At 44.2% G+C, this 20,764-nt stretch overlaps 3 protein-coding genes across 3 annotated transcripts; 2 read left to right on the top strand and 1 right to left on the bottom strand.

The window, feature by feature from the left end:
• Positions 1–607: 607 nt before the first annotated feature.
• LOC311237025 (neurofilament light polypeptide-like) lies at positions 608–4,038 on the top strand (the record flags this gene model as incomplete). The annotated part of the gene is made up of 4 exons (XM_084324832.1): positions 608–1,657; positions 2,798–2,922; positions 3,277–3,596; positions 3,707–4,038. The coding sequence occupies 4 exons, from the start codon at positions 608–610 to the stop codon at positions 4,036–4,038; spliced, it is 1,827 nt and encodes a 608-aa protein (XP_084180958.1).
• Positions 4,039–9,963: 5,925 nt separating this feature from the next.
• LOC311237024 (neurofilament light polypeptide-like) lies at positions 9,964–12,366 on the bottom strand (the record flags this gene model as incomplete). Its single annotated transcript, XM_084324831.1, has 4 exons — positions 9,964–10,166; positions 10,271–10,602; positions 10,894–11,018; positions 11,317–12,366. 4 exons carry the CDS (start codon positions 12,364–12,366, stop codon positions 9,964–9,966), a joined length of 1,710 nt encoding a protein of 569 aa, XP_084180957.1.
• Positions 12,367–13,474: 1,108 nt separating this feature from the next.
• Positions 13,475–18,569, top strand: LOC311237023 (uncharacterized protein; the record flags this gene model as incomplete). The annotated part of the gene is made up of 3 exons (XM_084324830.1): positions 13,475–14,500; positions 16,367–16,491; positions 17,096–18,569. 3 exons carry the CDS (start codon positions 13,475–13,477, stop codon positions 18,567–18,569), a joined length of 2,625 nt encoding a protein of 874 aa, XP_084180956.1.
• Between the last annotated feature and the right edge of the window lie 2,195 nt (positions 18,570–20,764).

Below are 20,764 nucleotides of genomic sequence, written 5' to 3'. Positions count from 1 at the left end.
TTATATGTCGACCTAGTATATTTCTTTAGTACCTCATCCTAATTGGCTTTAAGATATTTTAGATTTAATATTTTATATGCATATACATTTTTGTTTCTATTTGATCCTTTCTTGTGGTATTGCTCTGGGTTGCGAGGAACAGTATTTCGTTTTTTAATTATGGTAGTACACAAAGAAATTACAATAAACTAAATCTTGAATCTTGAGCCTGCTAAACATGTGACAGTGAAACACAAGTGGGGCGTAGTCCACCCACCCACTCACCTCTTCTCTTCCTTTCTCCACATTTCTCTCTCCCCCCCTTACCCGCACCCCACCCCGTCTCCCTCTCTCTCTCTCTCTCTCTCTCTCTCTCTCTCTCTCTCTCTCTCTCTCTCTCTCTCTCTCTCTCTCTCTCTCCTCTCTTCCCTCTCTATTGCAGGGTAAGCCTACCGATCCTGCATTGTCAGTGTTTGGATAAAACACTTGCATCAGAGTTCCTCCTCCTCCTATATAAGCAGGAGCCACTGCAGCAGCGAGCAGTTCAGGCTTCAACTTGAGCTCCTCACACAACTTCACATGACAGAGAGGAGAAGGAGAGCAGCCTATCCTCACATCACACACAGCCATGAGCAGCATCGGTTATGACCCCTACTACGCCACCTCCTCATACCGACGATGGAATGTAGAGGCCACCCCCCGAGCTGTGGGGACCAGGGGGATGACCCACTCTGTCTACTCCTCCCACACCTCCCGTCTCTCCTCCTCCCGTCTGCAGTACTCCTCTCCCGGCCGGGCGCTGCTCTCCTCCTCCTCACGGGCCTCCTCCTCCTCCGTGGAGCTGCAGCTCAGCCAGGCGGCCCAGATCAGCTCTGAGTTCCGCACTATGCGTACCCAAGAGCGTGCCCAGCTGCAGGGCCTCAATGACCGCTTTGCTGGATTCATTGAGTGTGTGCGGGACCTGGAACATCGGAACCGGGCCCTGGAGGCAGAACTCCTGGTGCTCAGGCAGAAGCACACTGAGCCATCCTGCTTGCGGGCGCTGTACGAGCAGGAGGCCCGGGCCCTGAGGGGCGCTGTGGATGAGGCCAGGGCTGAGCAGCAGGCAGCCCTAGGACAGAGGGAGCACATGGAGCAGACTCTCAGCACCTTGCAGGCCCATTATGAGGAAGAGGTACTGGCTCGAGAGGAGGCAGAGGGCCGGCTGATGGAGGGCCGACGTGGGGCAGACGATGCTGCCTTAGCCAGGGCTGAGACGGAGAAGAGGGTGGAGAGTCTGCTGGACGAGCTGACGTTCCTCAAGAGGATCCATGAGGGGGAGGTGGTGGAGCTCCAGGCCCAGGTTAAGCTGGGGGCTCAGGTGGCGGTGGAGACTAAGGCCACTGCACCAGACCTCTCTGGGGCTCTGAAGGACATCCGGTCCCAATATGAGAGGCTGGCAGCCAGGAACATGCAGTCTGCTGAAGAGTGGTTCAGAGGGAAGGTGGGTTCCCTGACAGAGAGCGTTGCCCAGCACACTGACACTGTTAAAAGATCCAAGGATGAGGCTGGAGAATTCCGGCGTCAGCTTCAGTCCTGTCTCCTGGAGATCGATGCTTGCAGAGGTCTCAACGAGTCTCTGGAGAAACAGCTACATGATGTAGAAGACAAGCAGAGTGCTGAGGTCGTCGACATGCAGGTCAGTAGTGGTACTGCAGGTGCATGACTTCGTTATGTGTATTTTTGGTTTTTGGAATCAGCATTTCAAACCTTTATTTATTCTCAAAAGGGACAATTGAAGTCATGACCCTCATTTTCAATTTCGTAGAGACTTACAGACATTTCAATGCAATTTTTTTCTTTACAATATAATAATAATAAATAATAATAACGCTATCTATGTAAGGACCCCCTCGAAAACGAGATAGCATATCTCAAGGGGCTTATACTTCTAATACATTTCTAAATTTCTATATAGCACATTTCACACTTGGACCGCAGCCCAAAGTGCCCCACAGAAAATAGCATATTTAGAATGTAAAATAGGAACCTTTCATGATTCTCATACAAATAACTCCTAAAACAATTATATAATTTCTTCGTTTTGTATATACATGTTTGGTAACAAAAACTGCTTAAGATATGATATAGAAATGTCTACTTGATTTCTCAAGTTAATTATCTATTATTATTTAAAAAATATATATATATTTAAAGACACATTCTAATTCCTACTATATAGGACAGTGGTTCCCAAAGTTGGGGTCGCGACCCAAAGGTGGGCCGCGAGCAGCCACGGGTGGGCCGCGAGATGATTTAAATTTTTTTTTTTTTTTTTTTTTTTTTTTTTTTTTTTTTAAATTTTTTAATTTTAATTTTTTTTGTCAGGCCACTGAACTTAGAAGCAGGCCAGGACAGTGTTTCTAGTTGTATTCTAAAATTGTATTCTATTGTATTCTAAAATGTGACTATATGGTTTTATATTAACTTAATAAATAAACAAAAACGAAAAATCTACTTATTTCAACGAACATTTCAAACTAAATAACAGATTATGCACATAAAACGCTGAAAACAACCGAAGCAACAATAGTATTTTAATGAGGCTATTATTATTATCATTATTATTTTGCAACAAGTTAGCCCTCTCATAAATAGCACATATAAATGAATAACTAACTTGAACTAACTTAATAGGATTGAAGTGATATTTGGCTTAAAAAATCGGTCGCCTGCAAAAAAAAATAAAAAAAAGCCAGACGATGTGCATTGGGCCGCGGCTCTCTGACGCCTTATTTTCTGGGCCCCGGCCTGAAAAGTTTGGGAACCCCTGATATAGGAGACCATTGGTCAGCTGGAGGATGAACTAAGAGGCACCAAGCAGGAGATGGCCCATTACCTGAAGGAATATCAGGACCTTCTCAATGTTAAGATGGCCCTGGACATTGAGATCGCTGCATATAGGTAAGAGTATGATATGTTACCTGAATAAGAATTGCAATAATGAAATATGTTTCACTGTACTAACGTGATAACAGGTGCTTAGTGAATTCAAGATCAATTGGACTCCATTCATTATCAAATGTAGAATTTTTTTTATTCTAATCTGCATCAAAGACAATAGTGTTAACAACAAAGCTAATAATGAATAATTACTATTTTACTGGATGTAAAGCTTTATATGATGGGTCGTATGTCGGCCTGTGAAGCACACTGAGACATGCAACCATGATAACACAATACAAATAAACTTGACTTCACTACTACTGTTTACTAAGTGTTCAGCATCTGTCTCTCCTATGATCTCCACCTTTGCAGGCAGCTGCTCGAGGGGGAGGAGTCTCATTTCAGTGTGGGAGTGGCTGGGGGCATGTCCAGTATGTACAGCCACACCCTGTCGGCCACACCCTCCTTCACCCGACCCTTCACCAGTCTGAGCTCTAGCGCCCCCTACCTATCACACCTCAGCACCACCTTCAACACAGAGGACATCGTCTCCACAAGCCAGGCACAGCATGAGGAGGCCAGCCCACCTGAGGAAGAGGAGGAGGAGGTGGCACAGGAGGAAGAGGAGGAGAAGGAGGAGGGTGGAGATGAGGAGAAGGAAGATGGAGAGGAGACTAAAGGAGAAGAAGAAGGTCAGCACCTTTGTTTCATGACACATGTTTATTTGTAGGAGGAAATAGTCTGAATAACTCTGTTGATGTCTGACATTAACAAAAGATTCCCTTTGTTTCTTTTGATACAGGCGGTGATGATGCTGATAAGGAGGGAGCTGCAGAAACAACTGAAGACGAAGGAGAGAAAGAGGACAAAGGAGAGGGAGAGGAGGCTGAGGAAGGACAGGAGGAGGCAGATGAAGGAGAAGAAAAGGAAGAAGGAGGTGACGACAAAGACAAGGGTGAGAAAGAGGAAGAGAATGAGGAAGGGGAAGCAAAGAGTGAAGAGAAAAAAGAGGATAATGCTGATATAAAGAAAGACAACAAAGGAGACGACAAGAAGGACGATGAACAGAAGGATGACAAAGAAGACGAGAAGAAGGACAAAAAGAAGGAGGAAAACACAGTAGAAACACAGTAGAAACACCTGCATTTAACTTCTCACGTGTGCTTGTTAACACAGTGCTCAGTACAACATGGTCTAATAGAATCAATTACTGTATCAAATCAAGGTTAATTGCTTGCCAACTTTCAGAGTAGTCAATAAAATGGTTACACAATCACTGCGGTGTAATCGTGTGAAGAAAATTGTGTGCTGTATCTTTATGTGAGACTGTGGCCCAGGTTACACGAGGGGAAAACAGCAACGATGTATTTTCGAATTATTTCGTTTGCCATGTAACCTCGCGCGAGCCGGAGCCGGAAACGTTCACGTCCAATGCCCATGCGCACTAGACACCGACGTCCGCGTGCCCTCACCAACGTCCGGTGAGAACCGGAAGAGAACAGGATCCAGCCATATTTTTCCAGCACTGGATTAATCAACATGAACGACCAAGTAGCTCAGGTGTTCACGGCCTTTATTCGTTTTAACTTCTTTAATTCACATTTCTTTAGGTTGCAATCTGATGGTTAAATAAACACTTGTTGAACTCCACAAAAGAGTGTGTGATTAATTTGTCTCGATCAAAGAATGTCACTGTGATATATGTATAATCTCAACAGGTCCAATACATATATTTAATGTAAAATTAAAATGTTATGGCATTTTGATATAAGATGAGAGAGGGGGATATAGGGCATCAGTTATCAGCATCAAACCCCGCTCTCTTTTCTTGATCACAACTTCACAACTGTTGCTTCCCTCGGATGAAGGCAATCATTGTTATTGGAGGATCAAAATAATTCTAGAACTCCATAGATGCCAACGACTAGTGGCGTATGTCTTTTGAAATCAAAGGAGCGATTCCAAAGTTACAGAAATACCAATAATGCCATTCTATATAACAGGGAAATGATAACAATGTATGTAAAGGGTTTAGTTCATAATTGTATTTAATCCCCTATAGCCCTATTTCCTATACATACCAATGATGTTGTCGATTCAACAGGGGCAGTTCACAAAAAGAAACACCAAATTTTGCACATAATCTCACACATATTATTGAGTGTTTTGAATTTGAATATATCTTCCTGTGATGTCATCAGAGCTGAATCCTTGTGTTTTCTTAATTACAGCTCGATGAAATGAAGATAGAAACAGAGATAAGGATTGCAATATAGCTACACCAATATAGCTGATGCATATATTCTGTTCGCCTTCCCCACCTGGGACAATCTGATGACCTCTCTTTGTTCCTGCTCCCAAACTACACCCCACTCAACAAATATTTCTGACTCAGTCAGAAATATGGCCTCAGTAGGCAGACTCTGAGCTGCAGCACTGGTTCAAACACACAGACTGGAGTATGTTTGCCAACCAGGCCACCCTGGACGCCCACATAAACATAGACTCCTATACTGTACCTCCTCTGTCATTGACCACATCAATTCCAACATTGATAGTGTCACCACCTTCAAACAGATCATCACTACATTCCCGACTCAGAAGCTGTGGATGAACAAAGAGGTCCGTTCACTACTAAAGGCACGTGACACTGCTTTTAGATCGGGTGACACGCAGGCCTACTGTTCAGCCAGGGCTAGCCTGAAAAGGGGAATCAAGTGGGCCAAGCACAGCCACAAGGTAAGGGTTGAAGAGCATTTCAACAACTCCGACCCCTGACTCATGTGGCAGGGCATCCAGGCCATTCTTGGTATGGTTCAGATTTATTTATCGTCTCTTTTCAATTTGAATGGTGGAAATTACAATCTCCGTTCGAAGGATTTTCTGCACTTTGCTGTTCCCAAAGTCCGAACGGAAATTGGAAAGGAAGCTTTTTTTTTTTTGATCAAGTTTTTTTTATTATTACTTAACATGAAAACAAGACAACACAATACAATAACCATAATAACAATACACAGAACTAACTAAAACTAAAACTAACTAACTAAAAGAAATAACAATTTATAAAAACAGAGTACAACATTTTAATTTAAAGGGGTACTATCTTACAATTGGCCTTTCCCAGTATTCAGTACCGTTTCCCGGCCGTGTGGCTCTATATATCAATAACACTTATGTCTCTAATTCTCATATTGGCGCACTCTTCCAATTCCCCTCACATCCCTCACCCTCACCAAACTGAGTCATCTCAAAACGTGCATATCAGTGATGTCAGAGATTTCCAGCTGCATAACAATGTGGCAATTGTCACCAGGCCACACAGTGGTTGGAGCCCAGCCTCAAAACGGCTTAAGATCCTGAGGTAGAAAAACGCTGCCCCTGAGTACCCGACCAGAAATACAAAACAATTAACCTTTCCGAAAAACAAAAACCTACAGAGTGTTCCATAGACTCACAGGGACCGTGCAAAAGTGCCCAAACAGTGAAGAAATAGCAAAATAGCAAAATAGCTCCCCCCCAATCAAATTCCCCCAGTTAAAGTTAAGAAGGACAAGACAAAAGACAAGACAGACAAGAGATTTCCTCCTCCCCCTCCCATGAGACCGCCGGACTCCCCCGAACAAGCACCTCAACCCCGCTCAGCCGCACACGGCGGTCCTGACCTTCTCTTGTAATTTTTTATTAATTTTTTTTTTATGGCTTTTGCCTCTTCATAGTTCTCTAACGTTAGTCTTTCTTTCCTCAACGCTCAATTCTATAAACACTTGACCGATACCCATCAATGCACAGCGCTCTAGCATGTTCTGACTGTGAACACCTAAAGCTGAGGCTCAGACCGACCGACCGTTTTAGATTTTTGGCTCATTTTCCCTTATGTTAGAATTTTTTTTATGTAAAAATAATGGTTGCCGATATAGAGGGGGGCGCCAAAACTGCACAGAGAAGAAAAAAATAAAAAATAAAAAAAATAAAAAGAAAAAACATTTTTTTTTTTTTTTTTTTTTTTTTTTGCGTCCCCCTCTGGGTGGCGCTCTAGGCAACCGCCTATATCGGCTGTAGGAAGGTCCGCCCCCCCACCCCAATCACCCGCGCCGTGGATATCTTAAGATAAATCACATCCAACAGTGTTAGGGACCAGTTAATCACTGTGAGCTTCTCAGGCTCCTTCCACCTCAATGCTATTAGCTTCTTCGCTGCTGTGACGCCCGCTAGGACAACCCTTTTCAGTTGTACGGACGCGGGTAGTGTTGTTATATCGTTCAGGAGTAGCGTAACAGCTGTGAATGGGATAGTTAAGTCACACAGATCTGAAAGTTTGTCCGTTATTGACCTCCAGAAGCGGGCTACTGGTGGGCAATCCCAATACATATGCATATAAGTGCCAGCGGCCCTTTGAGAGCACAAAGTGCACCGAGAGTCGGTTATCAGTCCCATAGCAAATAACTTCCTAGGTGTAAGATAGGTCCTATGAATATAATTAAAATTAATTTGCTGGTGATTGGGGTTGCGGGAAGACAATGCCACATTTGCCCAAACATCATCCCAGTCAAACTCGGGGTCCAACTCCGGAATATCCACACACCAGATTGTATCCAATGACAAATTTTTATACGTGGATTGAATTAAGAGCGTATAAAAGTCTGAGACAAACCCTCTGGAGGTCGTCCTGTCCACTATGAGCCTGAGGAAGGGGTGTGGTTGCAAAGCTTGAGCCCACGGCACGCCATGCGCCCTCAGCGCTGACCTTAGTTGAAGGTAAAGAAAGAAGGACTCGCCGGGAAGCTCATAAAATTCTCTTAAGTCCTGAAACGCCTGAAGGCCGTTCTTATCATAAATATCCTCCAGAATATGAACTCCCCTCCTTTGCCATTGAGGAATACTAACCGGCTTGTGCCCAACAAGTAGTTGCTGATTATTAAAAATTGGAGAGTCCAGGTGCCATGGGCATTTAACCCCACACGACTTCTGTACATTACGCCACGTTTGGATCACGTGAGTTATGATCGGTCCATACCTCAGTCGGCATTTCGAAATAGGGACAGTGGAGTACACTACATCCTGCAATCTTAGCGGTGAAACTGCCGCCGCTTCTAAGGAGCGCCAAGATACAGCCTCTACACTCTACAGGGTCTAGCCAGCACATCAGAGGTCTCAGTGAAAAGGACCAGAAATAAAGCTTAAAATCAGGGATTCCGAGGCCCCCATCTTGTTTCCTACGTTGAGTAGTAGCTCTTTTGATTCTCGGGCGTTTGTTATTCGAAAGGAAGCTTTTAGGTTTTCCGCACCTATACTGCATGGAACAATCTCCAGCCCGATCTGAAAATCCAAAGCTTGGTAACCCTGAATGTATTTAAGGTTATGGTGAAGCCTATTGTAACCAGGTTTTCTGTGTGCAAATGTTTTATCTGATCATTCTGTAACATCACTTTGATCTGTAATGTGTTTATTTTGAAACTTTGTGTTGCTGCTATTCTTGGCCAGGTCTCCCTTGTAAAAGAGATCCTGGATTTCAATGGGACAAACCTGGTTAAATAAAGGTTAAAAATCACAGATTACAAACCCATCAACCACTGACCCCTCCCTCTCTGATGATTTCAATAACTTTTATACCCAATTTGACAGAGACAACCATCGTGCCAGTGCTGAAACACTCCTCTGCCTCAAGCCTTAATGACTTCCGCCCCGTTGCACTCACCTCCATCATCATGAAGTGCTTCAAATCAAATCAAATCAAATGTATTTGTAAGGCCCGGACAACACACGTTAATAATGTCCCCATGGGCCGGACACGTCTTCTACAAGAACAAGAAGAAACATCACAATGAATCAAGAACAAAACAAAAAAAAGAGAGGCTGGTCCTGGCTCACCTCAAATCTGGCCTCTTATCCTCACTGGACAGTCACCAATTTGCCTACCGTGAGAAAAGGAGCACGGAGGATGCTATCTCCTCAGCACTCCGCCCTCTCCCACCTGGATGAGAGCAACACCCATGTGAGAATCGACTTCAGCTCAGCATTAAAAAAAAATCATCCCCTCCAAACTCATCTCCGAACTTAGTAACCTTGTGGAAACCAAGGACCTTGACATCAACCCCTATGTCTGCAACTGGATACTACTAGACTTCCTAACGAACAGACCTCGGTTTGTTAGGACAGACAATCTCACCTCCTCCACACTGACCCTGACCACCGGTGTCCCGCAAAGGATGCGTGCTGAGCTCCCTTCTCTACTCCCTCTTCACCCACGACTGTACTCCTACACATGGTACCAACGCCATTATTAAGTTTGCAGACGACACAACCGTGGTGGGCTTCATAAAAAACAACAATTAGTCGGCCTATAGGGAGGAGGTCCAGCACCTGGCTGCGTGGTGCGCTGACAACAACCTGTCCACATCAACAGGGCAGAGGTCGTGAGTGTGTCTCCAGCTTCAAATTCTTGGGAGTATTTGTCTGAATATACCTGCATATAACCCCTCTATATAATTACTTATACACTGCATATAACCAAATAGCTCTGTATGATAGCATGTACAATAATGCTGTATATACCATTTATATATATTTATTCTCACTGTGTGTATATATATATTTGACCTGTTGACTTTACATATCACAGTGATGAATGTAGTACATTCTTTGATTGGAGTCTTTTGTGGAGTTCAACAAGTGTTTATTTAATGATCAGAAACCACACACTCACAGACAGTCTCACATAAAGACACAGCACATAATGTTTTTCACACGATTACACTGCAGCGATTGTGTAACCATTTTATTGACTTCTCTGAAAGTGGGCAAGCAATTAACCTTGAGAAGTTAAATGAAGGTATTCTACTGTATTTGTAACTGGACGCTCTTGTTGTGACTGGAGGTTGTAGTGAGTCTACCAGCTTACTTCTTACTCTTCGTCTTCTCGGTTTTATCTTTCTTCTTTTCTTCCGCAGCAGGCTTTTCACTCTTTACCTCAGGTTGGGCTTCCGTTCCCTCGTCCTTCTCTTCTTTGTCATCCTTTTTGTCGTCTCATTTGTCGTTTTTCTTCATATCAGCTTTATCCTCTTATTTCTCTTCACTTTTTGCTCCCTCATCTTCCTTCTCCTCCTCCTTCTCTTCCTCTTTCTCACCCTCATCTTTGTCACCTCCTTCTTCCTTTTCTTCTCCTTCATCTGCCTCCTCCTTGCCTTCCTCAGCCTCTTCTACCTCTTTCACTCCTTCGTCTACAGCTGTTTCTGCATCTCCCTCCTTATCAGCATCATCACCGCCTGTATCAAAAGAAACAAAGGGAATCTTTTGTTAGTGTCAGACGTCAACAGAGTTATTCGGACTATTTCCTCTTACAAATAAACATGAAGACAGAGGTGCTGACCTTCTTCGTCTCCTTTAGTCTCCTCTCCATCTTCCTTCTCCTCATCTCCTCCCTCCTCCTCCTTCTCCTCTTCCTCCTTTGCCTCCTCCTCCTCTTCCTCAGGTGGGCTGGCCTCCTCCTGCTGTGCCTGGCTTGTGGAGATGATCTCCTCTGAGGTGTTGAAGGTGGTGCTGAGTAGGTGTGATGACGTCGTCAGGTAGGGGGCGCTAGAGCTCAGACTGGTGAAGGGTCGGGTGAAGGAGGGTGTGGCCGATAGGGTGTGGCTGTACATACTGGACATGCCCCCAGCCACTCCCACACTGAAATGAGACTCCTCCCCCTCGAGCAGCTGCCTGCAAAGGTGGAGATCATAGGAGAGACAGATGCTGAACACTTAGTAAACAGTAGTAGTGAAGTCAAGTTTATTTGTATTGTCCATTCTCATGGTAGCGTGTCTCAGTGGGCTTCACAGGCCGACATAGGACCCATCATATCAAGCTTTACATACAGTAACAAAAAAAATCCACATTTGAAAATGGTGTCATTATTGCATTTCTTAGATTGCAATCATCAATAATGCCAATATCTCTCAAAATAAAATATCATATTTTTCTCAGTCCTTCATTCCATGCCTCTTACTGTACCTATATGCAGCGATCTCAATCTCCAGGGCCATCTTAACATTGAGAAGGTCCTGATATTCCTTCAGGTAATGGGCCATCTCCTGCTTGGTGCCTCTTAGTTCATTCTCCAGCTGACCAATGGTCTCCTATATAGTAGGAATTAGAATATGTAATTTTTTATAAGAATAAATTATAACAATAATAATAATTAATAATACTTCAGGTAATTGATTTCATAAATGAAGAAGACATTTTAATCTTAAGCCACATTTGTTACCAAACATACACATGAAATAAAAAAAATTATTATATAATTAGGAGTTATGATCATGAGAGGTTCCTATTTTACATTCTAAGTGCTAATTGCAAACACCAAAAATATACATAATATAACACAATATAATACACATAATGAAGTCGTGCACCTGCAGTAGCACTACTGACCTGCATGTCGATGACCTCTGCGCTCTGCTTGTCTTCTACATCATGTAGCTGTTTCTCCAGAGACTCGTTGAGACCTCTGCAAGCATCGATCTCCAGGAGACAGGACTGAAGCTGACGCTGGAATTCTCCAGCCTCATCCTTGGATCTTTTAACAGTGTCAGTGTGCTGGGAAACACTCTCTGTCAGGGAACCCACCTTCCCTCTGAACCACTCTTCAGCAGACTGCATGTTCCTGCCTGCCAGCCTCTCATATTGGGACCGGATGTCCTTCAGAGCCCCAGAGAGGTCTGGTGCAGTGGCCTTAGTCTCCACCGCCACCTGAGCCCCCAGCTTAACCTGGGCCTGGAGCTCCACCACCTCCCCCTCATGGATCCTCTTGAGGAACGTCAGCTCGTCCAGCAGACTCTCCACCCTCTTCTCCGTCTCAGCCCTGGCTAAGGCAGCATCGTCTGCCCCACGTCGACCCTCCATCAGCCGGCCCTCTGCCTCCTCGCGAGCCAGTACCTCTTCCTCATAATGGGCCTGCAAGGTGCTGAGAGTCTGCTCCATGTGCTCCCTCTGTCCTAGGGCTGCCTGCTGCTCAGCCCTGGCCTCATCCACAGCGCCCCTCAGGGCCCGGGCCTCCTGCTCGTACAGCGCCCGCAGGCAGGATGGCTCAGTGTGCCTCTGCCTGAGCATCAGGAGTTCTGCCTCCAGGGCCCGGTTCCGATGTTCCAGGTCCCGCACACGCTCAATGAATCCAGCAAAGCGGTCATTGAGGCCCTGCAGCTGGGCACGCTCTTGGGTACGCACGGTGCGGAACTCAGAGCTGATCTGGGCCGCCTGGCTGAGCTGCAGCTCCACGGAGGAGGAGGAGGCCCGTGAGGAGGAGGAGAGCAGCGCCCGGCCGGGAGAGGAGTACTGCAGACGGGAGGAGGAGAGGGGGGAGGTGTGGGAGGAGTAGACCGAGTGGGACCTCCCCATGGTCCCCACAGCTCGGGGGGTGGCCTCTACATTCCATCGTCGGTATGAGGAGGTGGCGTAGTAGGGGTCATAACTGATGCTGCTCATGGCTGTGTGTGATGTGAGGATAGGCTGCTCTCCTTCTCCTCTCTGTCTGGATGTGAAGTTGTGTGAGGAGCTCAAGTTGAAGCCGGAACTGCTCGCTGCTGCAGTGGCTCCTGCTTATATAGGAGGAGGAGGAACTCTGATGCAAGTGTTTTATCCAAACACTGACAATGCAGGATCGGTAGATTTACCCTGCAACAGAGAGAGAGAGAGAGAGAGAGAGAGAGAGAGAGAGAGAGAGAGAGAGAGAGAGAGAGAGAGAGAGAGAGAGAGAGAGAGAGAGAGAGAGAGAGAGAGAGAGAGAGAGAGAGAGAGAGAGAGAGAGAGAGAGAGAGAGAGAGAGAGAGAGAGAGAGGGGGGGGGGTGCAGTGAGGGGGGGCAAAGAGAGAAATGTGGAGAAAGGAAGAGAAGAGGTGAGTGGGTTCACTATACGCCCCACTTGCATTTCACTGTCAAACATGTTTAGAAGGCTCAAGTTTCACGATTTAGACTTCCATACATAAAAAACGAAATACTGTTCCTCCCAGCCCAGAGCAATGCAACAAGAAAGGTTCAAAATAGAAACAAAAATGGATATGGATATAAAATATTAAAATCTACAATATCTAAAAACGACAATATAACATATTCAATGAAATCAGTTAGCAGCACAGTTCATTAAAGTGTGTTAGTAAGAAAGTGCATTTTGTGACATTTTCCCCTTCAATGTTGGAGTTATGGTGGGGGGGGTCGTAGTCTGTTAATAATCCTGGTCGCCTGTGGGTATAGAAAAAACTGTCGCATCGTTCTGGATTTGGCACAAGCTGTCAAAGTATAGGCGTAGAGACCACTCTGCATACTGCATAATTATATGAGTGTGGTTGGTAGCATCCGAGGTGCTGAGTCATGCCCCTCCCTTGGTCCAATAGTGACCAATCAATGGGCCAGACAACACTGCTCCTTCTTGCCGCGCAAGCGTTTTAAGAGTCTCGCATATAAAGGAGAGACGGTAGCTATAGAGTTATTACAGTCGCTGTGTGAGAGCCATACAACCTGCACTTACACACACACTCATACTGTACACGCACACACTCGCTTCCACCTCCAGCACCATCCCCCATAGTCTGACCGGATGAGCTACCCGGTGGACACCATAGGGAGCCCCTTTAGGAGAACCATGGATAGTAGGACGACCGGTTACGGCTACGGCCGCTCCAGCGGCACCCCCTCCAGCGGATTCCGATCTCAGTCCTCCTGGTCCCGGACACCTGGCTCCACCATGACCACCTCTTACAAGAGGAGCGTGAACGTGCCCGTGTCCCGTGCCTACAGCTCCACGATGCTCAGCTCTGCAGACAGTGTTGACAAGCGCTCCAACGAACAGGAGCAGCTCCACGGGCTTAACGACCGCTTCGCCGGGTACATTGACAAGGTGCACTACCTGGAGCAGCAGAACCAGCAGATTGAGGCAGAGATTGAGGCGCTGCGGCAGAAGCAGGTGTCTCGGACCCAGCTGGGTGATCTCTATGACCAGGAGCTGGAGGAGCTGCGCTCCATGTTGGAGCAGATCCACCACGAGAAGACGCAGATACAGCTCGACACCGATCACATTGAGGAGGACACCCAGCGGCTTAGGGACCGCTTCGACGTGGAAGCCCGCATCCGGGAAGATACAGAGGCCATCATCCGTGTCCTGGGGAAGGAAATGGGCGACTCTGAGTTGGTGAAGTCCGAGATGGAGAAGAAAGTTAATTCGCTGCAGGATGAGATCGCCTTCATCCGCAATAACCACGAGGATGAGGTGAGCGACCTCCTTGCCCAGGTGCAGGCGTCACAGGTGACCATGGAGAGGAAAGACTTCCAGAAGGCAGATATCACCGAGGCGCTCCGGGAGATCCGTTCTCAGCTGGAGGGATACTCCAACCAGAACCTGCAGCAGGCGGAGAACCAGTTCCTGTGCCGCTACACCAAGCTCACGGAGGCTGCAGAGCAAAATAAAGACGCCATCAAGTCTGCCCGTGATGAGATAACAGACTACCGTCGCCAGCTCCAATCAAAGACGGTGGAGTTGGAGTCTGTCTGCGGGACCAGGGAGTCGCTGGAGAGGCAGCTGGATGACATCGAGGACCGCCACAACAACGACCTGTCCAGCTTGCAGGTAGGAGAACAATTTAGAGATGTTTTACAAGGGGAGTGGAGCAAAATAGTTAATGTGTTGTTATTATTATTATTTTTTACATGCGTCAAATGTGGATATAACTGATCATTGAGCTTAGTTTATAACACATAGATCTACATTCGTTGACATCCACATGCACAGTTTGCACACACTCTTTAAACACTCACCTTTAACATTCACTTTAGACACTTTAAACACTTTTTGACACCACACCATATTTTATTACTTTTAAGATTAGCACTACATCCCTACCTCATTTTTGCATTAAAAAAAAGTTTGCATTTTGTACTTCATTTTGTACTTCGTACAAGTAGGCTACAGTTCGTACTTTAGTTGTATATTGTATAATTTCATATAGTGTTTGGTCTTACTTTTTTACTGTATGAAGCACAATCTCAGTGGTCTCATACAGAACCAAGCATTTCACTGTAATGTACATGTACCTTATATGTGACAAATAAAACAATACTTGAACTTGAACTTGATATATAGTAAGAACTAGCAGTAATACAACAACAATACTAGCCTACTATTACTACTAGTAGTAGTAGTAGTAGTAGTAGTAGTAGTAGTAGTAGTAGTAGTAGTAGTAGTAGTAGTAGTTATAATAATATTCTATATTATGTTCTATATGTTCTCTTTAGTTTTCCTCAAGGTTAAGAGAGACTTTTATTCAAAGCTTATTCAATTGTTTCTTCAATTTCAATGTTGAAGTGACGCAGTTTATATTTCCTGAAAAACAGGAAGGTGCAAACCTGCATGCAAACGCGCATTATGATATTTATTCAACTGACTTTAATCTTAGCACTTTACATTTGATATTTAAGCGTAGAATAGAAACCATCGTTTCGAGCATATTCTGCTGTGTAATACCATGTCTGTGCGCATTATAGCATTCAGTAATATTTTAAAACATATTTTGTCCACAGTCGCTTGACGGGGAAACCTTGTAATACAAGCTGGTAAGATATAGGGGGTTTTCTCTTGCTGAGTCAGAGATGCGGGTCGATACGTCGTTAACTGGCGGTGTCCCTGCATCACACCACTGAAAAGTAGAGGGTGCCCTTTGAGACACAGCATTCACCCTCTGAATAATGGTGTATCAGAGCAGCTTGCAATATTTTTTACTTAAAGGGGTTATAAAGGATTTTGTTTAATTTTCCACTCTATCCAGTGCATTCAAATGAAAACTGAATGTTTTCAGAATGACTGTGAATTGAGACTAAACATAAGCCTACATAAATCAACATTGAAACATAATGACCTCATTCGAGGCAGTGAGTCAGAAAACTGCATGGATTTTTTTTTTACATACATAATACTTTATAAACAATTCTGTTTCTTTCACCCTGCTCTGTTCTCCTGTTCTGTCACCATACTCTGTTCTCCTGCTCTGTTCTCCTGCTCTGTCACCTTAATAATAATAATAATAATAATAATAATAATAATAATAATAATAATAATAATAATAATAATAATAATAATAATAATAATAATAATAATAATAATAATAATAGATCAAATTTATATAGTGCCTTTCATAGAACCCAAGGTCGCTTTACAATCAGGACAAAAAATAGGGCAAGGAAAATAGGGGGGGGGGGGGGAAGGGGATGAGGGAAAGTAGGGGATAATGGACCTAATTTAATCTAAAACTAACTGATGGGGAAAGCCTTGGTGAAGAGGTGTGTTTTTAGAGCGGACTCTGTTCTCCTGCTCTGTTCTCCTGCTCTATTCTCCTGTTCTGTTCTCCTGCTCTGTTCTCCTCCTCTGTTCTCCTGCTCTGTTCTCCTTTTCTGTTCCCCTTCTCTGCTCACTAACGCGTCACGCTTGGTGTTTCCCCAGGAGACCATTCACCAGCTGGACAATGAGCTCAAGGGCACCAAGTGGGAGATGGCGCGTCATCTCCGTGAGTACCAGGACCTGCTCAACGTCAAGATGGCCTTGGACATCGAGATTGCAGCATACAGGTATACAGGTCTCAGACCAGCACTTATACCCCTCCTAATAGACAGTCTCCTCCCCACCGCATGTATATATTCTCTCCTCGCCATATGTATATTTCTCTCCCACCCACCCACCCCCTCCTAATGCACAGTCCCCTCCCCACCCATCATATGTATATACTCTGTCAGGATCTATGGGTAACAGTACTGCATATTTGAATACCGTTTATGTCACAAATGTATCAGTACTAAATACCTGTATGTCCCTATGCCATAAATGTCATGTATGTTGTGTCATAAATGTCAATATGAATTGAAAATGGGGGACCCTGATGTAAACAAGACAAACGTCTTTCTCTGGTCTGCATCCCCTTAAACAATTGTGTGTATTGAGCCGTACTGTATTGTACCCATTCTGCAATCTGTTAAATAAAGTTTTCATTCATTCATTCATTCACAGTGGAAACTCACTCAGTTGTTTTGATTTGAGTTTCAAACATGTTATTATCCTCATGTGGACTTAACCATGACATTTTAAAAGTGATTTAGAGACAATCGCAAGTTAATGTATTTTAATTTAAATTGTGGGGGGATCATCGTATGACGTGTATTTTTGTTTTCCCATCAGGAATCTCCTAGAAGGAGAGGAAACTCACTTCAACACGTTCCCTTACCGCCAGGCCGTCACCTCCAAGATCCACAAGTCTAAGTCTGAGCCGCCCAAACTGAAGGTCCAGCACAAGTTTGTAGAGGAGATCACAGAGGAGAACCTGGATGAGGCCCTGGCAGAGATAGCACAAGAGCTGTCTGCCCACCAGGGAGGTCGAGGAGATGAGGGAGAGGAGGAAGGAGAAGAGGAGAAAGAAGAGGAGAAAGAAGAGGAGGGAGAGGGAGATGATGCAGGGGGTGAGGAAGAAGGTGGTGAGGGAGAAGGAGAGGGCAGACATGAAGAAGAAAAAGGTGATGATGAAGTGGGAGGTGATGAAGAAGAGGAAGGAGAGGAGGCGGAAGTTGAGGAAACTGTGTTATGCTCCAAGGCCTCAGAGTCAAAGGCCTCTCCTGACAAAGAGAAGGCAGGAGACAAAGAGGGCAGTGGAGGAGAAGAGGAGGCAGCAGCAGAGGAGGATGAAGAGGAGGGTGGGGATAAGGACGAAGATGCAGGAAGTGACAAAGGATCCAAAAGCGAAGATGAGAAGGAGGATGAAGGAAAAGAGGAGGCAGACAAAGAAGTAGAGAGTGAAAAAGATGAGAAGGCAGGAGACACATCAGACAAAGACAAGGCAGCCGTAGTCAAGACAGAAACCCCTGCTGAGTCTGCTGAGCCTGAAGCCACGAAGGAAGAGTCTAAAACAGAGGCTCCAAAGTCTCTGAAATCTGAATCCCCCAAATCTGAATCTCCCAAGCTCGGATCTCCTAAATCTGAATCTCCTAAGCTTGGATCTCCTAAGTCTGAATCTCCCAAGCTTGGATCTCCTAAATCTGAATCTCCCAAGCTCGGATCTCCTAAGTCTGAATCCCCTAAACTTGGATCTCCTAAGTCTGAATCCCCTAAACTTGGATCTCCTAAGTCTGAATCTCCCAAGCTTGGATCTCCTAAATCTGAATCTCCCAAGCTCGGATCTCCTAAGTCTGAATCCCCTAAACTTGGATCTCCTAAGTCTGAATCTCCCAAGCTTGGATCTCCTAAGTCTGAATCTCCCAAGCTTGGATCTCCTAAGTCTGAATCTCCCAAGCTTGGATCTCCTAAGTCTGAATCTCCTAAACTTGGATCTCCTAAGTCTGAATCTCCTAAACTTGGATCTCCTAAGTCTGAATCTCCTAAACTTGGATCTCCTAAGTCTGAATCTCCCAAGCTTGGATCTCCTAAGTCTGAATCTCCTAAACTTGGATCTCCTAAGTCTGAATCTCCCAAGCTCGGATCTCCTAAGTCTGAATCTCCTAAACTTGGATCTCCTAAGTCTGAATCTCCTAAACATGGATCTCCTAAGTCTGAATCTCCCAAGCTCGGATCTCCTAAGTCTGAATCTCCCAAGCTAGGATCCCCAAAGTCTGAGTCCCCAATGCCAGACGCTCCTAAGATGGAGAAATCGGAGAAAAAGTGAGATTCAGCAGAGTGAAAAGCACAGAGTGAGCACGCTCCAGCCAACCAACCCAGAGAAGGATGAATAGGAGGGAGGGGCAGAAGAAACAACGACAAGCAATACAGTAACATAACAAATAAATCATACAGCAGAGTGATGTAATAAAGATAACCACTCTCAAACATACATAACGAAGCATAGAATGAAGCCAAAAAGATGCAAACATTTTCTTTTATTAAAAATTAAGAATGCATATTGAGTGAAAGCTTTAAATGGGCATCACTGCAGATGTGGTCAGGAGTGTGTGAGTGAGACATTCTATTATATTCTTTCTTTCTGCATTCACTGGTGGGTGTATAGGTGGGATGTGTCTGCATAGCTCTGGAGGGGAATCTCTTCCTCTCTTATACTATATTTGTATGGAAGGGAGACACTGCACATGTAAATGTATAGTAAATAATATATACTGTATATGCGGGTGGGTGTGAGAGATAAATGTATAGTAAATATATATATATATTTGTGGGTGAGAAAGTGAGAAATGTTGATGATGACGTTATATGAGTTTTTTTAGTTGAAGATAAAAGGGGGTGCTCTACACAGACACCTGCTCTTTTGAAGAAGCCTTACTTGATATGGGAAGATACCAGCTGAGCCAAAAAGAAACTACTAACAAATACACAACAGACAGTGAAGAAAGAGAAAGACATTTGGTGCAATGAATTAATTGACCAACATCCTGTACCCAAAAGAAACTTAAGCTTAAGAAACTCCTAGCCTTAAACATGCTTTGTATCAGTGTCTATTATGTTTACCTAATGAGTGCAATTGAAAAAATTTACTTGTAAATGAGCACACATGCATTCTCGTATGCATAGGATGGACTTGAATGACTGAACATAAATGAGGTGCTACTGTTTGCAAACCCATGTCTTTACTCACCATGAATGACTTCCCAGCAGCAATTGCTCAATAAATGTCATATTGAAGTAAAGAAAACAAAAAAGGAATCATTGTGTCATTTCCTGGTTGTGTTTTACTTTAAGAAAAATGTGTCTGCTACTTGCTGCTCCATTGTGATTGAAAGTTGATTGTCATCAGCATAGCAATGATATGATAAGTGATAATGTTACCAGAGATTTGGTATAGGGAGTGGGGGGCCGGCAGGGTGCCTCTTATTGGTCATAGACCCATTTCAAATACATAATTTTGTTCAACCATTGGAGTCATTTAGCTGACACTTTTATCCAAAGAAACATACAAGTTCTGTACAACAAGTCAGCAGGAACGACCTGCACTGGATCCATCTTTCGCCATATAGACTAAAAACAAAATTCTTCAAATATAAAAAAAAAAAAAAAAAACACTAACCTTCTTACTGTCCTCTACTATCATGCACTCCTAATATATATGTCTCTACTACCATGCACTCAACACTGCAGCACTCAAGTTTCAACACTTTGATGAACATTAATACTCAGCTGAAAGAATTGTACCCTTCCTGCTGACTTGTCGTACAGAACTTGTAAGTCGCTTTAGATAAAAGCATCAGCTAAATGTATAGTGTAGCAAAGTACATAATAGTAAAAGACAGTAAGACAGTTTATAATTTCTTTTTTTATATATATATATATTTCAATTTTTTTCAGATATTTGATTGAAGAAGTGTGTTTTTAGTCGACGGTGGAATGTTGGCAAATTGAATTGCCCTTAATAGCAGCTCACAGGACATGTGCTTTGTGTACACTTCACATTAAAAAATGTTATTGTTAAAAAGGGGTGCAGATACAGTAGATGCATTTCATCAATTGTATCAATGAAATCATATTAAGTACCCCACCCATCACCCCTACTCCCCAATTCCACGCCACCCTGAATACCCCCCCCCCCCCAGGCTTACATAAATAACAAAGGAAAATAAAAAAAAGTCGAGGATTGGTAGAACTATACCCAACAGCAGACCACCCAAACACCAACCACCGGCCCACATGAGCAGCAGACAGCCGTGCTATTGGCTATGATGAATTGAAAATGGGGGACCCTGATGTAAACAAGACGAAAGTATTTCTCTGGTCTGCATCCCCTTAACAATTGTATGTATTGAGCCGTACTGTACTGTACCCATTCTGCAATCTGTTAATAAAGTTTTCAATCAATCAATCAAACGCAGCAAAAAACCCGAAAGCACATCAAGCCCCTGCAACCCCATGGCAGCC

This window comes from Notolepis coatsorum (genome assembly GCF_963971535.1).
Source record: "Notolepis coatsorum genome assembly, chromosome: 11".
NCBI lineage: Eukaryota > Metazoa > Chordata > Actinopteri > Aulopiformes > Paralepididae > Notolepis > Notolepis coatsorum.
The sequence above is the reverse complement of the archived record's forward strand: the minus strand, read 5'-3'. Positions and strand labels throughout refer to the sequence as shown.